Source organism: Phragmites australis, chromosome 21, assembly GCF_958298935.1.
Source record: "Phragmites australis chromosome 21, lpPhrAust1.1, whole genome shotgun sequence".
NCBI lineage: Eukaryota > Viridiplantae > Streptophyta > Magnoliopsida > Poales > Poaceae > Phragmites > Phragmites australis.
Genome location: NC_084941.1, coordinates 23,065,641 through 23,085,372, shown reverse-complemented (window position 1 = coordinate 23,085,372; position 19,732 = coordinate 23,065,641). Strand labels below are relative to the sequence as shown.

At 41.6% G+C, this 19,732-nt stretch overlaps 1 protein-coding gene across 1 annotated transcript; it reads right to left on the bottom strand.

Annotated features, from left to right (window-relative positions):
* Positions 1 to 2,405: 2,405 nt before the first annotated feature.
* Positions 2,406 to 16,994, bottom strand: LOC133903725 (protein NRT1/ PTR FAMILY 8.3-like). Its single transcript, XM_062345165.1, has 5 exons — positions 16,814 to 16,994; positions 7,637 to 7,736; positions 4,083 to 4,300; positions 3,446 to 3,978; positions 2,406 to 3,323 (listed from the first exon to the last, which is right to left on the bottom strand). Exons 1-5 carry the CDS (start codon positions 16,892 to 16,894, stop codon positions 2,504 to 2,506), a joined length of 1,752 nt encoding a protein of 583 aa, XP_062201149.1. The 5' UTR covers positions 16,895 to 16,994; the 3' UTR covers positions 2,406 to 2,503.
* Positions 16,995 to 19,732: the final 2,738 nt, after the last annotated feature.

Below are 19,732 nucleotides of genomic sequence, written 5' to 3'. Positions count from 1 at the left end.
CAAAATAGTAATGTTCTGTTACTCTAAAAATTCTAAAACTTTTTGTACGTGTTCCATAATTCATGTGCAACCCATTTTAATTTAATTCATCCAAAAATCTAGTGTAGAATTTAAACTAAAATTCTCCAAAAAAAATGGCTACCTTTATAACTTCTAGAAATTGTTAGGGCCTCAAATAAATTTCTAAAAATCTGATAAAATTCACTAATATTCTTCTTATGTGATGTGATAATTTCTAAAATTATTTTCATCCCTATATTATATAGTAAAAAAGTGAATTCCTTTGTAATGCACCATTTATATGTATTTTTATAATTTCATGTGATATTCTTCTTTTAACTTAATTTGAATTCAAACATATATAAACCTACTACTAAAAATAATTTTAGAAATTATCACATCACATAAGAAGAATATTAGTGAATTATACCAGTTTTTTAGAAATTTATTTGAGACCATAACAATTTGTATAAGTTATAAAAGTAGTCTTTTGTAGAATTTTAGTTTAAATTCTACACAAGATTTTTAGATGAATTCAATTAAAATGGGTTGCACATGAATTATGAAACACGTACAAAAAGTTTTAGAATTTTTGGAGCAACAAAATATCACTGTTTTGAATAGAGAATATAGGAGAGAAAATTGAACTGTGAAGTACTGTTCATCGCGGATTACTGTTCATGGACGGGAAGGGACGCGCTGTAAGTATATCTGCGCATGAAAGTGCGGTGAGAACGTGGGATTGCTTACCGCTCTCTTAGAGGCAGTAAGGGTCTAACCGTCTTACAATAGAGCGGTAGGTGTCTAGTTTTGTAATTTTTTTCATTAATAATCTATTTATTTAAATTTTTAATTGAAAAAATATAAAAATAAAAAAACTCCTTGAACAACAGTTGGAGGAATAGGGGTGGAAACGGATCGAATACGCATGGAATCGAATTCGGATAATACGATTTAACATATTTTAAATTGAATGCGAATACGGATCCGAATACTCTCGGATGCGAATACAAAATGGATAGTCCGAATTCGAATTCGCATTCGGATATCTACTCAATCTTCGAAATTCATGTTTGGAATTTAATTTTTGATAAAATTTGAATGAATTTTGGTAAAACTTGACTAAAATTTATTCTAATTTGATTGGGATAGAATTTTAGAAATTTGGTTCAAAATTCATGTCAAAAATTTAAACTTTTGGCCAAATTTAACTGGAATTTGATCAAATTTGACTGTCAAATTTGACTGAAATTTGATCAAATATAACTGAAATTTCTTCTAATTTGATTGGGCCATAATTTCGCTTACCTCTAAAATTTCTAAAACTTTAGTAAAATTTGGTTCCCTGGTTGATGGATACGGATACGAATCGGATATATCTCGAATTCGGATATCCACATTTAAATCTAAATCTCGAAAACGAATTCGGATGTATCTATTTTAGTATCCATTTTATAAACAAATACAGATACAGATATTTATAATCATATTTTAACGGATACGAATATCGGATAATTCAGATACACAACCATTATTTCCACCCTAGGAGGAATGCTGCATCGCTCAGGTCCAGAACGGTCCAAGATGTGTGGCTCGTTAGGCCCATCTTCCAAGATACGTGGCCGCCACCAACAGCTTCCAGAGCAGGCCCGAACTGTGCATCGAGGCCCTAGATATCCTCTACAGCTACAGAGGTCTCAATCAGTGGTGTTGGGGTCGAAAGCATGGTCCTCCGATCCGTCCATGATCTGTGGTGCAGAGCGAAGAGATCATGCATGCTGTAGCAGGAAAGCAAACGGGTCCTCCTCCTGCACAGCAGCCATTTTCTGCAGGGACAGCTCCTCACAGGACCAGCTCGTCACAGTGGTCCGTGTTGTGCTATAGCGGTGGCTTTTCAGAAGCATGCCAGCACAGGGGAAGAGATGTCAATGGGGGAAAGATCCCCAACCCTAGCTGGCCGTAGCAGGATCCTTGGCATGGCCAGCGGCAGGGTTGTGGGTCCAACGGCTTCGACGATGCTCGCGGCGCGAGCTGTTGGACCGCCGGCGTCGCTCCCCGGCGGAGCTTCGATCGGCTGCTTCCGGACTTAGTTTTGACGACGGTTGCATGGGGAACCGGTGCGTTGACGGCCGTTGCCGTTGCCGTTGCCGCGCTCACCGTCTGTCCGGCGGCCGCGCTCGACAAGTGCAACGAGGTAGCGACGCCCGCGGGAACGGGTGCGAGGACGACGACCTTCCTCATGCTTGTCCTCCTCATCCCGACCACCGAGATGGCGTGCACGTTTGTTGATTTGAAACATTTTAATTGGTTTTCAAATTTTTAAACATTTTATTAATTTGATAGAATATAAAATACTCCTCTAAAAATTTAAAATAGAAACTTCATCCAAAACATGAGTTCCAATACATTTTCAAACTAGTACCACAAATGTTGCAGTGCTTAATATAATACTTGAGCAACCTTACATAGGCTCTCCCAACCTCAAACTAGCAGGGGAAGAAAATCAAGTAGCTAGTTTGTGCTTGTACCTTGTAGCACAATACACAAACACAAGCAGGTTCAGCAGCTGCAATCCTGCCATCAACCAGAAGAATTGATCAAGGCGCCCTTCGTTGAGGTTCTCAGGGATCCAACCATGGCTCCCACTGCTTGCTGTCACCGAATCGATGAACTTTAACATGATAGAGACAAGGTAGCTTCCAAGGGTGACCATGATGAGAGTGCAAGCCTGGCACAAGCTCCTCATGGCGTCAGGGGATTGCTCATAAGCAAATTCGATGAAACCTACCACGCTGAACACCTTGGCTACACCTACAAAGAAGTACTGTGGTGCCTGCCACAGGATACCCATTGGAACCGGAGCACTATGATGCACTAGTCCTCTTTTCTTGGCGATGTCAAGACGCACCATCTCGACCATTGCAGCTGAAACCAGCGATAGCATTGCAAAAACAATGCCGACACCTATGCGATGCAGCTCAGACAATCCTCGCTTCATTCCAGTGATCCTACTCACCATCGGCATAAGAACCTTGTTGTACGCTGGGGCCAAGATGAGAATGCAGAGGCAGGTGAAGGTTGTCAGAGAGGCGGGAGGTATCCAGAAACCATCGATGTGATTGTCCATGACGTGTCCTTGTTCGATGAACAACGGGAAGAAAGCTTCGGCAGTGTTGAAGACAATGCCAGTTAGTAGGATAGGCAGCATTCTTGCCAAGATCTTCAGCTCCTCCACTTGCGTCACGGTGCAAAGCTTCCATGGACTAGGTGCATCAGCAGATGTTTCGTCAGAGGCAATGATGGTGGCAGCTCGATCGAAGAACCTAAACGCGGCAATCGTTCATGTATTAGAGTCTTAGTCGAAATGTGTAGGATTTTGAAATTTAGAACTGAAAAAATTGACTGGAGGAAGAGAAGATTTTGTTTCAGAAGCATTGAACACCACCTTAGTCCATCAGTGTGCATCAGCTTCCTGCTCCCTACAATTGCCGACTCATTGCCGGGCACTTCATATAGAAGAGTGCTTTCATTCGGCACATCCATATGGAGCTTGCGAATTGCTGCAACCGTAACCTGGCAAATTCTAGTGAGCGCGCTTCCTCCCGGTTTCTGGTACCTGTACAGCTTCATACTGGCAAGAAACCCAGCAATGCCAATTGCTGAAAACAACGTCGGGATCCCGAAACCCAATCCCCAGCCGCAGTTGTCCTGAACCCACACGAGGACCGTACTCGCAAGGAAGAAACCGCCATTGACAGCGATGTAGTACCAGTTGAAGTAGACCTCCTTCTGAACCTTCTCTGCTCTATCGGTGTCGTCAAATTGATCGGCACCAAAAGTAGGAACACAGGGCCAGATGCCACCTAAGCCCAAAGCAGTCAGGAAGAGGCCACAAGATGGCAAGGCTTCCTGAAGAGGGATCAGCATTGTATGGATGCTTACTGGAACCACTGCTGAAAGTGTCAGTAGAACCATTCCCTGCAGATAAAAGTTCAGATATAAGTTCTCAAAATTATTCATGTCAACTGACAAGTAAATACAATTTCATAGACGAAGAGGACTTGTAAGATGCCTACACTTACAATGGTAAATATGGTAAGGGAAATCACAATTGTTTGGTGCCTTCCCCAATATGAATCAGCCAAGAATGCTCCGAGAAGGGGAGTGAGGTAGCATGTGCCTTGCCAAGAAGCGATATTGCTTGCCGCAGTGACGTTGCTTTGATTCTGCACCTTGGTTAGGTAACTCACCAGGTTTGTCCCAACTCCATAGTATGCCATGGCACCGCAAAATTCACCACCTGTGAGGAACAAGGATTGGCAGAAACAAACAATGAACCCATCACACAAATTAACACCAGAATATGACACTTTGGGATCCTGTTGAGTATGTGTCAAATATTATTTACTAGTTCAGTTATATTGGGACTTACAATTATATTAGCGGTAGGATAGACTTTATGCTAACTTGTATAATCCGGTCTCATCATAAATATGAGAGGATCGCTTTTGTAACCCAACATGACAACATAATACAATAGGCTTGCAGAGGTGCCGGCAGTTCACCTCGGTGGTCGTTGTTGCAACTGTGGGTAGAGGCGTGTGTAATCATGCCTTGGGATGTAGATTTCGTTTGAACCTAGTCAATAAATATCATGTGTCTAGTGTTATATGTGATATTGCATGTTCAATCTTGGTGGATCTATATTGTTGTGTGTTCTGATTTTCTAACAAGTGACATGAGGACTATAGTTAAATTGGATCTAAAAACGGTGCGGAAGATCATGTAGAGTCATGAGGATTATACATCTATAAAATGTTGTGCGCAACACACAAGTGATGTAAAATAGACAGACGCGGTGTGGAGCACAAGGATGGTTGGTTCGCGAGCACCGGGTCACCTCGGTGTTCAGGCAGTGATGGTGGAAGGCTATGTTGTGATGGGCACGGGCAGTGCTCACGCAAGGAGGAGTCGCACAGAAGGTTGTGTTGTGATGGGTTGCATGCAGTCACGCATGCATGCATCATGATGTGTTGAGGCACATGGGTCTGGGCATTTAAGGCTAGAAGGAAATTCTATGAGACCCTTCACCGAAAGACCCCTACGTGACCCTAATCCATGTTGTCCTTCCCTGATCCAACGGCTGGCACGTGCAATTAAGAGAAAGGAGAGGGACACGTGGCATGCACAAGAGAGGGTCTCATAGAATTTTCTTCCTTCAAGGCTTGCCACCCGTCCATCAGAAAGAAAATAAAAGGAGACCACGGGGTTGGTGAGGAGACCGAGCAACCAAATCAGACCACATGGAACAACAGCAGAACAGGACTGCAGCAAGGTGACTTCCAAGGTGCTCAGGCTCGGTGCCAGTTCGGTGGGACTCCATGTAGGCGTGCTCGACAGGACTCCTACAGCTAGGCGGTTCCTCAGGGAAATTCCACGATGACATACAGTTTCGGCAACGAACCCGGGCATATAGTCCGTGATGGAGCTAACAGTCTGGCGACTGGTATACCACTCATAATTCGATCGGACACTGCATGGATCAGCGTACATGATGATGAGGTATATCCAGAGATGGGGAAAATTCTTACAGGAATAGGCAACCATCCCCTCTTGGAGGATAATTTACCGTTCCCATCCCCGCACGCCGAGAACAATTTTTCCTCATCATGTCCCCACACACGGAATTGTACCCCACGGGGTATCATCCCCGCTACAATAGCATCAGGGTTTGGTGCTAGTTGGACTCTAGGATAGGCCGGACAACAAATAGATGGGCCTTAGGTATATTTAATGCATGCATATTAGCCCATATATGATATAAATGGGGCCTCACCGGGAAACGGTGACGGGGATGAGTTACCATCCTCGACCCCACTAGACCCGACAGGGGGTGATTACTCCCCATTTACATCCCTGCGAGGGAAAAACAGCCCCCATCCCCATCCCCTATAGGTATGTTCACTACCGGGGATTGGGGATCGGGTCCCCGTTGACATACCTATGTGTGTCAGGCAAGCAAGTGCTCAAGGTGTGCAGGTGTGGGAGCATGACAGAAGATCATAGACACTGATGAAAATTGTATCATGCAATAAGAGGAGGTAGTTGGTTGGTTGGCTCGCTAAATCATAGACCGGTATTATGGTGCTCGATGATGAGCAAAGCTTGTCGACAGTGTTTAGTCATGGTGCTTTCAAGAGGTTCCTTTGTAGTAGCTGGTGGAGTCCAGCGATAGGCTGGCGTGGTCGAGGAGCAAAGCAAACCACTGTGCAGTCCATCTGAGCCACACAAACTAGGGCCGAACAATCCAAGGAAGATTGGCGGACAATTCACTTGGAGTGTGAACATACCATGGTGTAGGGTGAACAAACTAGCATCGATAGACTGGTCATACCACGGGTGACATAGGCGACGACAAGACCGACTAGAATGACATAGAAGCGTGATGGCTAATGGTGTTCATTCTTTATGGTGTGGCAACATGCGACATAAGCTCCAGATGCAGGTTTTGCATTAGAGGGGCTTCTATGTTTCTAAATTATCAAAAGCACGGATCGATCCAAGTTGCAGAAATGTGGATCGAAGAGCATGGAGGTATACCAATGTCTGAATTGTAAAGAAAAGATAGAGACTACACGTCTCTACTTGCAATTGGAGTAATTCAGGTTGTCTCTAGTTGCAAGAGGTTACTGTGTAACATGTTGGAGAATCGTAACCTAACAGCTAAGCAGAAGAGCAATGCTATGTGGCAATTCCAAAGAGTGACTGAGATAATGACAATGATTTGCTCAGTGTCAAGAAGGTGGTCAACTGAAGCGTGCATGTTGGATTCAGCTAACTTTTATCCTGCGACGCCCAACATAGAACAATTCTTTTCATGAAGTCTATTGATTTTGTTTTACTCTACGTGGTTGATAACACGTGTTATCATGTTGTTTGAGTAGGTGCCATCAAAATCAAGATATATGATGGAGTTTACTTCGGGGAGTCAGGCATGTGTCAGGACTAAAAACGAATTTGATTTTCGCTTAGAAGAGAATGTGATAATAGGAGAAAAGTGTGAACAATTGTAGGTTGGGTCATGAAGGATGGAATTGCAGGAATAGCAACGATGGCTCTTGAAAGCAGTGGGTCTGACTAAAGTCATACTCAATAGGAAGCTCTTGTTGAGCTACGAGGGCGACAACTTAAGTTCGGTGTACATAGAGGTTTGCACATGACCGCTTCAAGGTGATGGTATATTTGCAGGTGGAGTTTGTTGAATATTTATGTAATATTCTGTATGAGTCTGGTTACGTTGGGACTTGAAGTTGTATTCCTGGCAAGATACAAATTGTGTTAGACTGTAATTCAGCCTCCTCATAAATATGAGAGGACCATTGTTGTAACAGGCATGACTACATAATGCTACAGTCTTGTTGGGGGTGCTGACGGACAGAACTAGTGGCTGGTGTTCCAAATGTGGGGAGGAGCGTTCGCAGTTATGCCCCGGGATGTAAACTTTGGCTAAACCTAATTAACAAATATCGTGGATTTGTTGTCTTTTGTGATCTTCCATGTTCATCTCGGTAGATCCATATCCTGTGTGGGATGATTTTCTAAAAGATGCCATAGATAGGATCCAGCGTATGATTACCTAAAATTGAGTAGCAGGCTCTCCATTTTCCAGTATGTTTCTTAGATGCTGGATTGCCTCTAATATCAACAGACCCATTGCATGTATATGGTCCTTGGTCCTGCAATCCATGACAAAGAAAAGATTTCACATTAGCATTGATCCATTCTTTTGAAGTCAGCCATTCAATAACATAGATTTAGATATTGGTAAAATTGCAGGCATTGTACATTTCATTAGCAATGCAGAATTATTTTCCCCAAGATCTGTAATTACTAATGCTAATTATTAATAGGTTCAAATCCTAGCGACCAACCGTGGATGCATCCACTGGCATTCAAATCCCTGGAGATTGTGGAAATAAATATAAATATATGCTAGTTTTCCACATTATATTCTCCATAATTCTAGCATGCCCCAACTTGTATGCATTTCTATCATATTCATTTCAATCCAAAGAAGGGCTTATTATTTGTTTCAGTTAGGAGGTGATGAGAAAACCTTTATTATTATTGTTTTTGTTGTATTAAAAGCGATAAATTGAGCATGAATATCAATATTCCATAAAGAGGAGTACAAGAGCATAGCAGTACATATCTGTTAAGCATGATCTTCCAAGAATGTATCCATAAACCAGAAGCATTAACATCATTCATCATGTAAAAATAAAGAGCTGAACAACAAGAAGATATAATATAAATTATTCTCAGATGGTTCTCTACAGCTGGCCCCAGAACAAATAATGTTCTGCTCTCTAACTATACTTTAAACATATCACAAACTAGACAAGATATTGAGATCACACCTAGATGTGGACCCAGAAAAGGAGTTCTCTGAATTCGCTACAACTTCCTAGACAGAACTGATGTACTAACGCTTTAAGCACTAAGAAGAAAATACTAGTTCCTGTATACTAAAAAACAAGCAACGCAATAGACCAGCAGGATAGGAACCTTAGTTACTGAACTAATAAGACTTGCAGCTCATTCTTCTACCAAGCAAACAAGATAAGCTACAATCAAAGATTACAACATCACATGTCCAGGGATCAAAGTAACACGTAGTAAAGTGAGAATAACAAAGTCTCAAAATTGATACACATGAACTGATCAGAGAGAATCAAAGCACAATAGTCAGCTACTGCCCATGCCAATCAGTAATTAGAGAACTAAACAAGGCTACATCTGTTGTACTCAACTATCTAGCCCAATTTCAGTTTATATCATCATCACCGAGCAATAATCCGCAAGCAACCTTACTGCCCAGGATAAAGAAGAGAAAAAACTCATAGTGAAACACACTCAAATGCATGGAGAAGAGAGGTTAGGCACGGCTCACTAGCCGTTGTCCTAGAAAACATAGCACCCGCCATAGCTGGTGGTGTGAAGGGGATAGGAGATACAAAGCCAATCACACTGCAACGGCACGTGGAGGCGAGCCTAGTCGTCACAACTCCGACAACCACCACCACCAACTGCTCCCTCTAACGTTGCTCACAATTGAGCAGGAGAAAGGCCCCAGTGTTCAAGCACATGTCATCCAGAGAGCAGATCAAAACAAGGGAGAGTTGCCACACCTTTTTCCTCTTTCTTTAACCGAGCAAGAGGACTGAGATAGATATAGGAGGCCATTACCTGGAGCACAGACGCCAAGGATGGCTGCCTCAATCGAATCCAATTTGGCCTCCCCCATTCTTGCGCCACTCCATTCTATCCCCATCGTCCAAATCAAAACCGGCGGACCGCAGGGAGCCCGGTCAGCGCATGGATGAGCACACGAGCCCGGAGGAATCGGGCTCAGCAGAACTGCCGCCGCCGCTCTTCAATTGCCTAAGGCAAGGACCAATCGGTCCCCAAATCCTCCACTGGCCAACCCTAGGTGTAGCACCAGCATATAGAAGGGCAGTTCAATGGGCCTAGGCCGGTTTCAGCATGGGCCAAAAGGAGAAGACCCAATCGGTTGTCCCAAGAAAGAAATATTCAACATTAAAATTCATTTAAATGACAACAATCCCCACCAAATTTTGATGTTGGAAATACTGGTTTTATATACAGGTTTTAAGTAACATGTACCTTTCGGGTTTGGACATACCACTGAGCTAAAAAAAACTTCGGCCCAGATGAGGAAAGAACCTTGATCCTTTACCTTGGTATGCGGACCTCCATTCATATAGCACCATGTACGAGGTTGCTTTGCTTTCAGCCCTCGGGTTTGACGTTATGGTCATGTTCATGTACCTTGATTCATGAGTGCCACCTAGAGAAGTACCCGCTTTTTTATGATATGACCACATAATCACAGTCACATAGGTGAATTCTCCTATATGTTCTGTAGGACGACATCTATTGCCATACGACACTGAATTCATTAAGAGCCAACAGCTCACCCTCTCCTACACAAGGTCAAAGCAACGAATGAGATTGATTTGCTCTTGTACCCACACAGCTTGTTTTCCTAGAGCCTAGTTCACGAGATCTCCGATCTCCTAGGATAGATTACTACCGGTGTGAACCTTTTTAGTGGGTAGTAATCCCATTCCTCTTGATGCTACCTGAATGATTGTTCTAGTCATTCCTTTTGTGAAAGGATTTGCAAGGTTCATTTCAGACTGAATATATTTCACAACGATTATACCTGTCTCTACTGCATGCCTGAGTGATTTGAGTCGTCATTTTATGTGCTTCAAAGTCTTCATATTGTCCTTCCTACTCTTCACCTTAACCAGAACAATTTGGTTATCGCAGTAGGTGAGAACAGCCAGAATTGGCTTATCCAGTATTGGCAAGTCAGAAAGGAGCTCTTAGATCCATTCTATCTCTATGACTGCTGAGTCTAGTGCCACTAGCTCAGCCTCCATCATAGAGCGAGTAAGGGTGGTCTGCTTAGATGACCTCTAAGACACTGCTCCACCTATTAGAGTGAAAACATATCCACTTGTAGCCTTCATATCATCCGAGTCACTGATCCAGTTGGAATCATTGAATCCCACTATGACTGCAGGATGGCCAGAATAATGAATCCGTAGGTTCTTTATCCCCTCCAGGTACTTAAGAATCCTCTCTAGTGCTATCCAATGATCATCTCCTGGGTTGGACGTATAATGACTTAACCTGCATATTGCATATGAGATGTCAGGCCTAGTCGTACTGGCTAAGTACATGAGGGAACCTATCACTTGTGAATATTTTAACTGGTCTTTCCCATAGTCTATATTTTTCTTCAGCTTAGCATTTGGATCATAGGGCATGGCTACAGGCTTACAGTCTATCATACCAAAATATATAAGCACCTTATCCACATAATGGGATTGTCTTAGAGTTATCCCATTCTCACCCTTTAGGAGCTTGATGTTTAAAATTACGTCAGCTTCTCCCAGGTCCATCGTATCGAAGTTCTGAGATATAAAGGACTTGGTTTGGTTAATCATTTCCAGGTCCGTCCCAAACAACAATATATCATCCACGTATAAACACAGAATGACATCTCATCCCCCACCATAGCTATAATACACGCACTTATCGGCTTCATTAACACAGAAGCCAACCGAGGCTAGTGTAGTATTAAACTTCTTATGCCACTGCTTAGGGGCCTGTTTGAGACCATACAGGGATTTGATTAACCTGCATACTTTACCCTTCTATCATGTTAGCACGAATCCACCTTGCTGCTGCATATAAATCTTTTCATCCAACTCTCCATTTAGGAAAGCGGTCTTCATCCATCTGATGCACAAGGAGATTATAAGAAACTGATAGTGCTAAGATCACACGGATAGTGGGCAACCTAGCAATAGGAGAGTACGTATCAAAATATTCTTCTCCTTCCTTTTGTGTATAATCCTTAGCCACTAGTCGGGCCTTGTACCTTTTTATAGTATCATCAGGTCTGCGTTTTCTCTTGAAAATCCATTTGCAGCCAACTAGGAGGTCTGCTAACTCCCAAGTTCCATTAGTGATAATTGAATTCATCTCACTACGGACTGCTTCCTTACAGTACTCTGCTTTTGGAGAAGCGTATGCCTCTAAAAGATTTCATGGTTCATCATCCATGAGAAAGGTGACAAAGTCATCTCACAGTGATTTTTCAGTTCTTTGCCTCTTGCTCCTCCTTAGTTCCAATTCAGGAACCATGTTGCTAACACTTTGAGGAACAGGGTCATCAACTAAATGATTATGGGTAACTACTTTCTTTTCTCGCATAGGAAAGATGTGCTAAAAAAATGTCACATCCCGAGACTCCATTATCAAGTTGACAGTAATATCTGAGACCTCATAATGGACTACTAGAAATCTATAGGAGGTACTCTGGTGTGCATAACCCATAAAGACACAGCCAACAGTCTTTGGTCCTAATTTCCTCTTCTTCGGCAGGGGAACAAGTACTTTTGCTAAACAACCCCAGGTGCAAAGAAAGGACATATTCGGTTTTCTCCTCTTTGATCCTTCATAAGGAGTTGCCTCGTGATTCCGAGGAGTGATCCTATTCCGGACATAGTTAACTATGAGAACAGCATCACCCCACCATAAGTTAGTCATACCAGAACTTTGTAGCAAGTCATTAACCAAGTCACAAATTATTCGATTCTTTCTCTCAGCTACTCCTTTGGCCTATGGTGAGTATGGTGGCGTAAACTCATGGATTATGTCACTTTCTTCACAGAACCCGGAGAGATCCCTGAGAATGTATTCCCCACCTCTGTCAGACCTCGGTCTCTTTATTGTCTTCCCCAACTGATTTTCCACCTCATCCTTATAGATTTTGATGTATTCTAATGCTTCATCTTTTGTTCTAAACAAATAGATATAGTAGAACCTAGTAGCATCATCTATAAGAGTAAAGATTACCACATTTAGTTTATATTCCATTCATCTCACACAGATCAGAATGGATCAGCTCAAAAGGTGAGGTGCTTCTCCCCTCGACCGAGTGAAACGGTTTGCGGGGCTACTTAGCTTGCACACACACCTCGCACTTATGGCTCTTATCATAATTATATGAGGGAATAAGATCCATCTTACTCAAATGCACAATTGCTTCGATATTAACATGACACAAGCGAGAATGCCATATATCAATATTCTTGTTAGAATATGAAGACTAGAAAATGTTTGCAGAACTATCAAGAATAGAAATGCGAACATGCATCCGTAATCATAGCATTTTCCTACAAACAATCCACACCTGGTCATCACTACTTTATTTGACTCAAAGACTAACTTTATTCCTGGCACAACTTTGATCTGCTGAGTAGATTACGAGTCATGGCAGGCACAAACAACACGTCCTTCAGGACAAGAGTCTTGCTGGAAGTCAGCTTCAAGCTCACTTATCCTACTCAGCGTACTACTGCCGAGACCTCATTGCTCATTTGTACGGATCCACCATCTACGCCCAGTAGAGAAGTAAAATACGTCAGATCAGCTAAAATATGCCTAGTAGCACCTATATCAACCCACCAACTTACTGGTGAATTTTTCATAAAGGCCTCAGCTATATACCCACTAGTGGAGTCACCTTTGCCGGTATTATCGACTGTTGCAACCGCCACATGCACTTGGCTTTGGCTGCCTTCTACTGCTCAGGTGTCGGCCCCTTGCCTTTAAGATCATGACATCTATTGGATTTGTGATCCAACCCACCGCAAACGTAGCAGACAATCTTAGACTCTTCTTCTTCTTCATAGCATTAGCCTTCGGTCCAGAAAAACCAAGCTTTGCCTTCTCTTTCTTCATATTCTTCCCAGGATTGTTCTTGTGCTCAACAAGGTTAGCTTGAGCGGGCGCCTTCGCCTCACCATAGCCTGCCTTGGACTTCTCCTCGACATTTATAGCAGCAATGAGCTCATTAAGAGTCAATAGCTGCTTTATGGGTCGACATGCAGTGACAAAGTCACACTAAGAAGTAGGCAGCTTGGCCATAATGGAATTAACCTAAAAACTCTCAGGGAGGACACAACCATACTGGCCTAAGTCTCACACGATTAGCTATAACTCATGGATTTGTTCCATACCTGATCTGCTATATCCCATGCAAATGTTCAGGTAGCTTGCCACCATGAATGACTCATTGCCATTGTCACTTTCAGTATACTTGTCATTCAGCTCTGACCACACCTTTTGTGCTTCCCCGAACCTCACGTAGACATCGAAGAGCCTATTTGGTAGTATGACCAAGAGGTGTGCAAGGGCTGAGACATTTGCCTTCTCCTAACGGGCCCTTAACGCGTTGAGACACATTCTTTTGACCTCATCTAGCAAGGCTTCCCCTGGAGGGGCGGGTGGCTCTTCGATGAGGACCCAGAAAAGTCCAAGCTCCAACAACCATAGCCTTGTCCGAGCCTGCTAGCGCTTAAAGCCGGTTCCATCGAAGCTCTCAGGCTTAATCGCGTCTGAGGACGATGGAGGTAGGGAAGAAGGGCTAGAGCTAGCCATCACAGAAGCTATATGTTTTCTGAATTGTTGTATTAAAAGCGATAAATTGAGCATAAACATCAATATTCCATAAAGAGGAGTACAGGAGCATAGCAGTACATATCTATTAAGCATGATCTTCCAAGAATGTATCCACAAACCAGAAGCATTAACATCATTCATCATGTAAAAATAAAGAGCTGAACAACAAGAAGATATAATATAAATTGTTCTCAGCTGGTTCCTTACAGCTGGCCCTAGAATAAATAATGTTATTCTCTCTAACTGTACTTTAAACATATCACAAACTGGATAAGATATTGAGATCACACCTAGATGTGGACCCAGAAAAGGAGTTCTCTGAATTCGCTACAACTTCCTGAACATAACTACTGTACTAATGCTAAGCACTGAGAAGAAAATAATAGTTCTTGTATAACTCAAAAACAAGCAATGCAATAGACCAGCATGATAGGTACCTTAGTTACTGAACTAATCAGACTTGCTACTCATTCTTCTACCAAGCAAATAGGATAAACTAGAATCAAAGATTACAATAGCACATGTCCAGGGATCAAAGCAACAGGCAGAAAACCGAGAATAACAAAGTCTCAAAATCAATATACATGAACTAATCAGAGAGGATCAAAGCACAATAGTCAGCTACTGCCCATGCCAATCAGTAATCAGAGAACTAAACAAGACCACATCTATTGTACTCAACTATCTAGCCCAATTTTAGTTCATATCATCATCAGCGAGCAATAATCCACAAGCAACCTTACTGTCTAGGATAAAGAAGAGGAAAAACTCACAGTAAAACACACTCAAATGCGTGGAGAAGAGAGGCTAGGGATAGCCCACTAGACGTTGTCCCAGAAAACCTAGCACCTGCCGTAGCCGGTGGCGTGAAGGAGATCGGAGATATAAAGCCAACCGCACTGCAATGGCACGTGAGGGCGAGCCTAGGCGTCACAGCTCCGGCAACTACCACCACCAACTGCTCCCTCTGACGTTGCTCACAACCAAGCAGGAGAAAGACCTCGGTGTTCAAGCACACGCTGTCCAGAGAGCAGATCAAAACAAGGGAGAGTTGTCACACCTTTGTCCCCTTTCTTTAACCGAGCAGGAGGACTAAGATAGATATAGGAGGCTATTACCTAGAGCACGCACACCAAGGATGGCTGCCTCAACCAAATCCGGTTTGGCCTCCCCGATCCTTGCACCACTTCATTCCATCCCCATCGTCCAAATTAAAACCAGCGGACCGTAGAGAGCCCGGCCAGTGCACGGATGAGTGCACGAGCTGGAGGAATCAGGCCCAGAAGAACTATCGCCGCCACTCTTTAGCCGCCTGAGGCAAAGACCAATCGGTCCCTAAATCCTCCATTGCCAACCCTAGGAGCAGCACCAGCATATAGAAGGGCAGCTCAACAGGCCTGGGCCAGTTTCAGCATGGGCAAAAAGGAAAAGACACAATCGGTTGTCCTAAGAAAGAAATATTCAACATTAAAATTCATATAAATAACAACAATTCCCACTAAATTTTGATGTTGAAAGTCCTAACTTGTTTTAGACAAAGACTTTGTTATTGTAGTAGCAGTAGTAAGAGGTGATTAGTTGGCTGCATATAGTTGCTTGGTCAGCGTCCCTACTAAATGCAACATGAAAATCAGCGTTTGCTGACTTAGGTCATCTCCAGTAGATACTCTAAAAATTCATCCCCTATAACACTATTACAGTCTCCCCTTACACTATTATAGTTCTATTTATTTTTTTTATCTCTAGCAACTACCCTATTTCCTACCTTCTATTACTCTTCTCCTTTCTCCGGACCCACAGTCAACCTCTATAAACAGTATTGTGGGTGCTACAGTATTTCAACAAATTTAGAGTATTAGATTCTCTCTCCTCCACACTGTAGCATTGGATACCGTATCTGCTGGAGACCTTTTCCGGCCACCTGATCGGCAAATTCGAGCGCTGCAGTATTTGCGGGGTACTGTAGCACTGGAAATCAAAGCTGCTGGAGATGGTCTTAGGTATCAATGTGAAAATCATGATGTGTTTTAAAACGATGAAAACGGGCCAGGTCAAGAAGCTGAAAAGTCTTATCTGACGTGGCTTACTAATGTCTTTACCAACTTGGTGTACTTGGTTTTTTGCTATACAATCGGTCGCTTCTATGCACAAGGAAATACAGCATCATGTTTCAGAAAAGTCAGGTGACATGAATAACAATTATGCAAGGAAAAATTGCAACTGAAGCTTCACAATTCATAATGTTAGTATTATAACAGATAATGAAAGAATCAAGATGTCCAAGACGAGGTGAATTAGGTTCTAAATTTTTTTCTAAGTCTATGAAGTAATAGCAAGTAAATTTATACAACCTAATCTAAATGTGCTCTAGTTTCATGACTATCTAATGCTCAAAGTTTTAAAAATTAGTTCCAAACCTAATCTAGCATGACAATTCTACAAATGTAAAGTACGGAATTGAAATGCTAGAATGTAAAAAATGGAAGAGGAACGAGGAAAGCTCATATGTTATGACTCATTACATCCGACAAAGTAAGAAACAAATTAAGGCTATAACAGTTAGATCATGCACTCTTCAGTGTTTTCTATACAAAATCTATATGCATCCTTATTCCTCAAGATGAGCTGACCCACCTGTGCACAGATCGATCTATGGATGTAGACAAACAGAAGAAATCTTATACTTTCTCAAACCATCAATAATCATGCATGCTTGAGAATAATTGAGATAGAGCTAAGCAGTGACCTGTGAAGGTTGGCCATGGAGAAGAGGAAGAAGGGGCAGCCTCTCCACCTCCTCTGCGTCACTAATGGAGCCTCCTTTCATTCTGTTTGATCCACATTCCACTCTGTGTCACCACTCACAAGCCTGAACTCACGGGAAGCAATCAGTCTTTATATGACAAAAGGTGTACCTGAACTGAACTGAAAAGACCAGAGCCTTCTGTATCAGTAACTCATTGTTTGTTCAACAGCAATGCTGAGCCAGCAGAGTCGACAGCTGGTAGTTGTTGGTAAATATCGGTCCCACAAATCCATCAGGAATAGGGCCATCTGTTTTTTATTTTATTCTATTTTATTTTATTTTTCAATCGCACTTCAATTTCTGATTGACAAATAATGGATATTCAGAATAATCCATATATAATGTGCTCCTTGCATGTAGTTGCAGAAGTAGTTGGCAAAATATTAATATAAGGTACTGCTTGGATCTGACGCCCATCGGAACCCACTTACAGAGTTACAGGACGCCAGCAGCTTTTTTCCCTAAAAAAGTTCACTTTTTATTAAGAGTTCAACTTTTTTCTGAAATATATGTGAAAAATGGTGAATGACAATCAGAGAAAAATATTGGTTGAAATATCACTCATTTAATAATCGCTTCATCTGCACCCAAAAAAAAGTTGAAATACCGAATATATTGCTTTTCTGAAAGGACCAAAGACATTTTGTCCTGCTTTTACCGAAAGAAATTAACGTTATGATGGGGATATACTAGATTTACTGGTAATCCCGATAAACAGTCCCATACAAGTTGGCTAACAGCTCATCTATCAATCAAAAACATATACCAACTTGAGTACTCTGCAGACTGCAGAAGATATTCAGGCATGGACATGCGTGCTGGACTTCAAGGAAAATAATAAAATGCTGTGAAAGAAACATATACCAACTAGAATAATTAAATGTGAGTGTCATGTTAATAATGTTATGGAAAAATTTCAACAACGTAGTGTGTTGTATTAGAGAAACAATCTTGTTTTTTCTTTGTTAGACAAAATTCTAAATACCTATTAACTAACTAGACTTGCCCAACGGCCAAATACTGTTATCTGTTCAATTTTGGTTTAATTTTTTTTTTTCATGCCTTCAAAATGTTTCATTAATGTCCCTATGTTAGCTTGCAAGAATACATGGGTCATCTATATGACGAGTGTAGGACTAAATGTTGGATTAAATGTTCTATTCTCGCATGCATGATATTTCGATTATCCATATGACGAATATTATATGGGTATCTTGAGTTGTTTTCATGTTCCAAGAAATTTCCATCGCTGTATTCTTATTCTGTATTCGCTTCATATTTGTTTTCATATCTAGGTTATCTGTATTCATTTTCGTATCTTAAAAAAAAAGGAAAACAAATACAATAAGGCAGTTTTGTGTCAGTATCTAGCCTGTTTTCATAGTACCTTACAAGGCCCACCGCAACACGCGAGATCCCATCCAGTTGTTATTATTAACGAAAATGATACACGTACGACTGCTTACGATCCCAGTCGTACATATAGTGCCGCTCTATTATTAACATAGCACTAATATTGTTGTACTGTGCTAAGCTAAGTTACAATTATACAAGAACTAGCGGAAAAAACCTGCTACAACAACAGCAGCAGCCGCCGCCTTTATCCCAAGTAAGTTACAATTATACAAGAACTAGTGAAGAAAAGCTGCTACAACAACAGCAGCTGCTGCCACCTTTATCCCAAGCAAGTTACAATTATACCGGAACTAGCGGAGAAAAGCTGCTAACTTAATTTTATATTAAGAAGTGTATTGTGGTTTTATTGGTCATAAGTAGTCCAACCATGATTTTTTTATATACATAGTGTTGATAGCAAGATTTAGTATCTATAATGGTCATTGTAGTGTTGATTGGCTTAACGATAAGAACTTAAGACTATTACCGATTCATTTGCTACTCGGTTTTGAATTGGAAGAAAGAATGCTATGGCCCAGAGAGACTGTATCCACTACTATAAAAGCTATTTTTCGAGACACATATGGTTCCTTTCTACATATGGTTCATATGACAAACCGTTTGAATAGTAAGCAGGGTCACATGAGCGGTTTGGGATCTCTCGTGGAAATAGATCAATTATCTCCGACAGTTTATGTAAGTAACCGTCTATAAAAATGACGTATTTTCATATGCTATTCGTATGTGAACCGTTTGTGAAAATGGAGCACCGATGGTTTACATAGGTAAACCGTCTAGGAAAATAATGCATTTTCATAGGCGGTACCTTATATCAACCGCTTGTGAAAATGGAGTGCATTATGTGAACCGTCTGTGAAAATTAGTTTCCACACGTGGTTCCTTAAGTGAACCATCTACGATAATATCTCTATAAACAGTATCTGCCTGCGGGGAGCTCCATTCATACAGAGCTTGTTGTGTCCCAACAGAGCAGCTTAATGGCAGCCACGAGATTTGAAAATAGAGGGGAGATTTTGTTTTTGAATTCCTTAGAGGAGTCATCTAAGGTAAGGGTATCTCATTCTTAGTTAGCATCTTTTAGAAGTCTAGATTTAGATTTAAGATTTAATTAGGGCTTGGATGTGATCTAGAGATGCTCATGATTCGAGCCATTTAGATCCTCAAATTGGGTTTGGATGTGATCTAGAGATGCTCATGATTCGAGCCATTTAGATCCTCAAATTAGCTAAAATTTGTGGCAAATGTTGATTCAATTGTGTAGATTCACATTATTCTAGGAGGTTTTATCATGAATGGAGATTTTATATATATATATCTAGATCTAGATGTAAAGGGAGTGACAGAGTAATGAATTCACATTGTTTTGAGTCATAATTTTGCGCCAATGTAGGTTTAATTGCATAGACATATTATAATCAAAACATGCCCAATTTTTCCCTTTTC

Excerpts from the sequence above, each read along its gene's own strand:
- LOC133903725 (XM_062345165.1), bottom strand. The coding sequence starts at position 16,894 with ATGAAAGGAGGCTCCATTAGTGACGCAGAGGAGGTGGAGAGGCTGCCC. Across the intron at positions 3,979-4,082 it reads CCCTTACCATATTTACCATT|GGAATGGTTCTACTGACACT; the intron begins GTAAGTGTAGGC and ends TTTTATCTGCAG. Across the intron at positions 3,324-3,445 it reads ATGCACACTGATGGACTAAG|GTTCTTCGATCGAGCTGCCA; the intron begins GTGGTGTTCAAT and ends TGCCGCGTTTAG.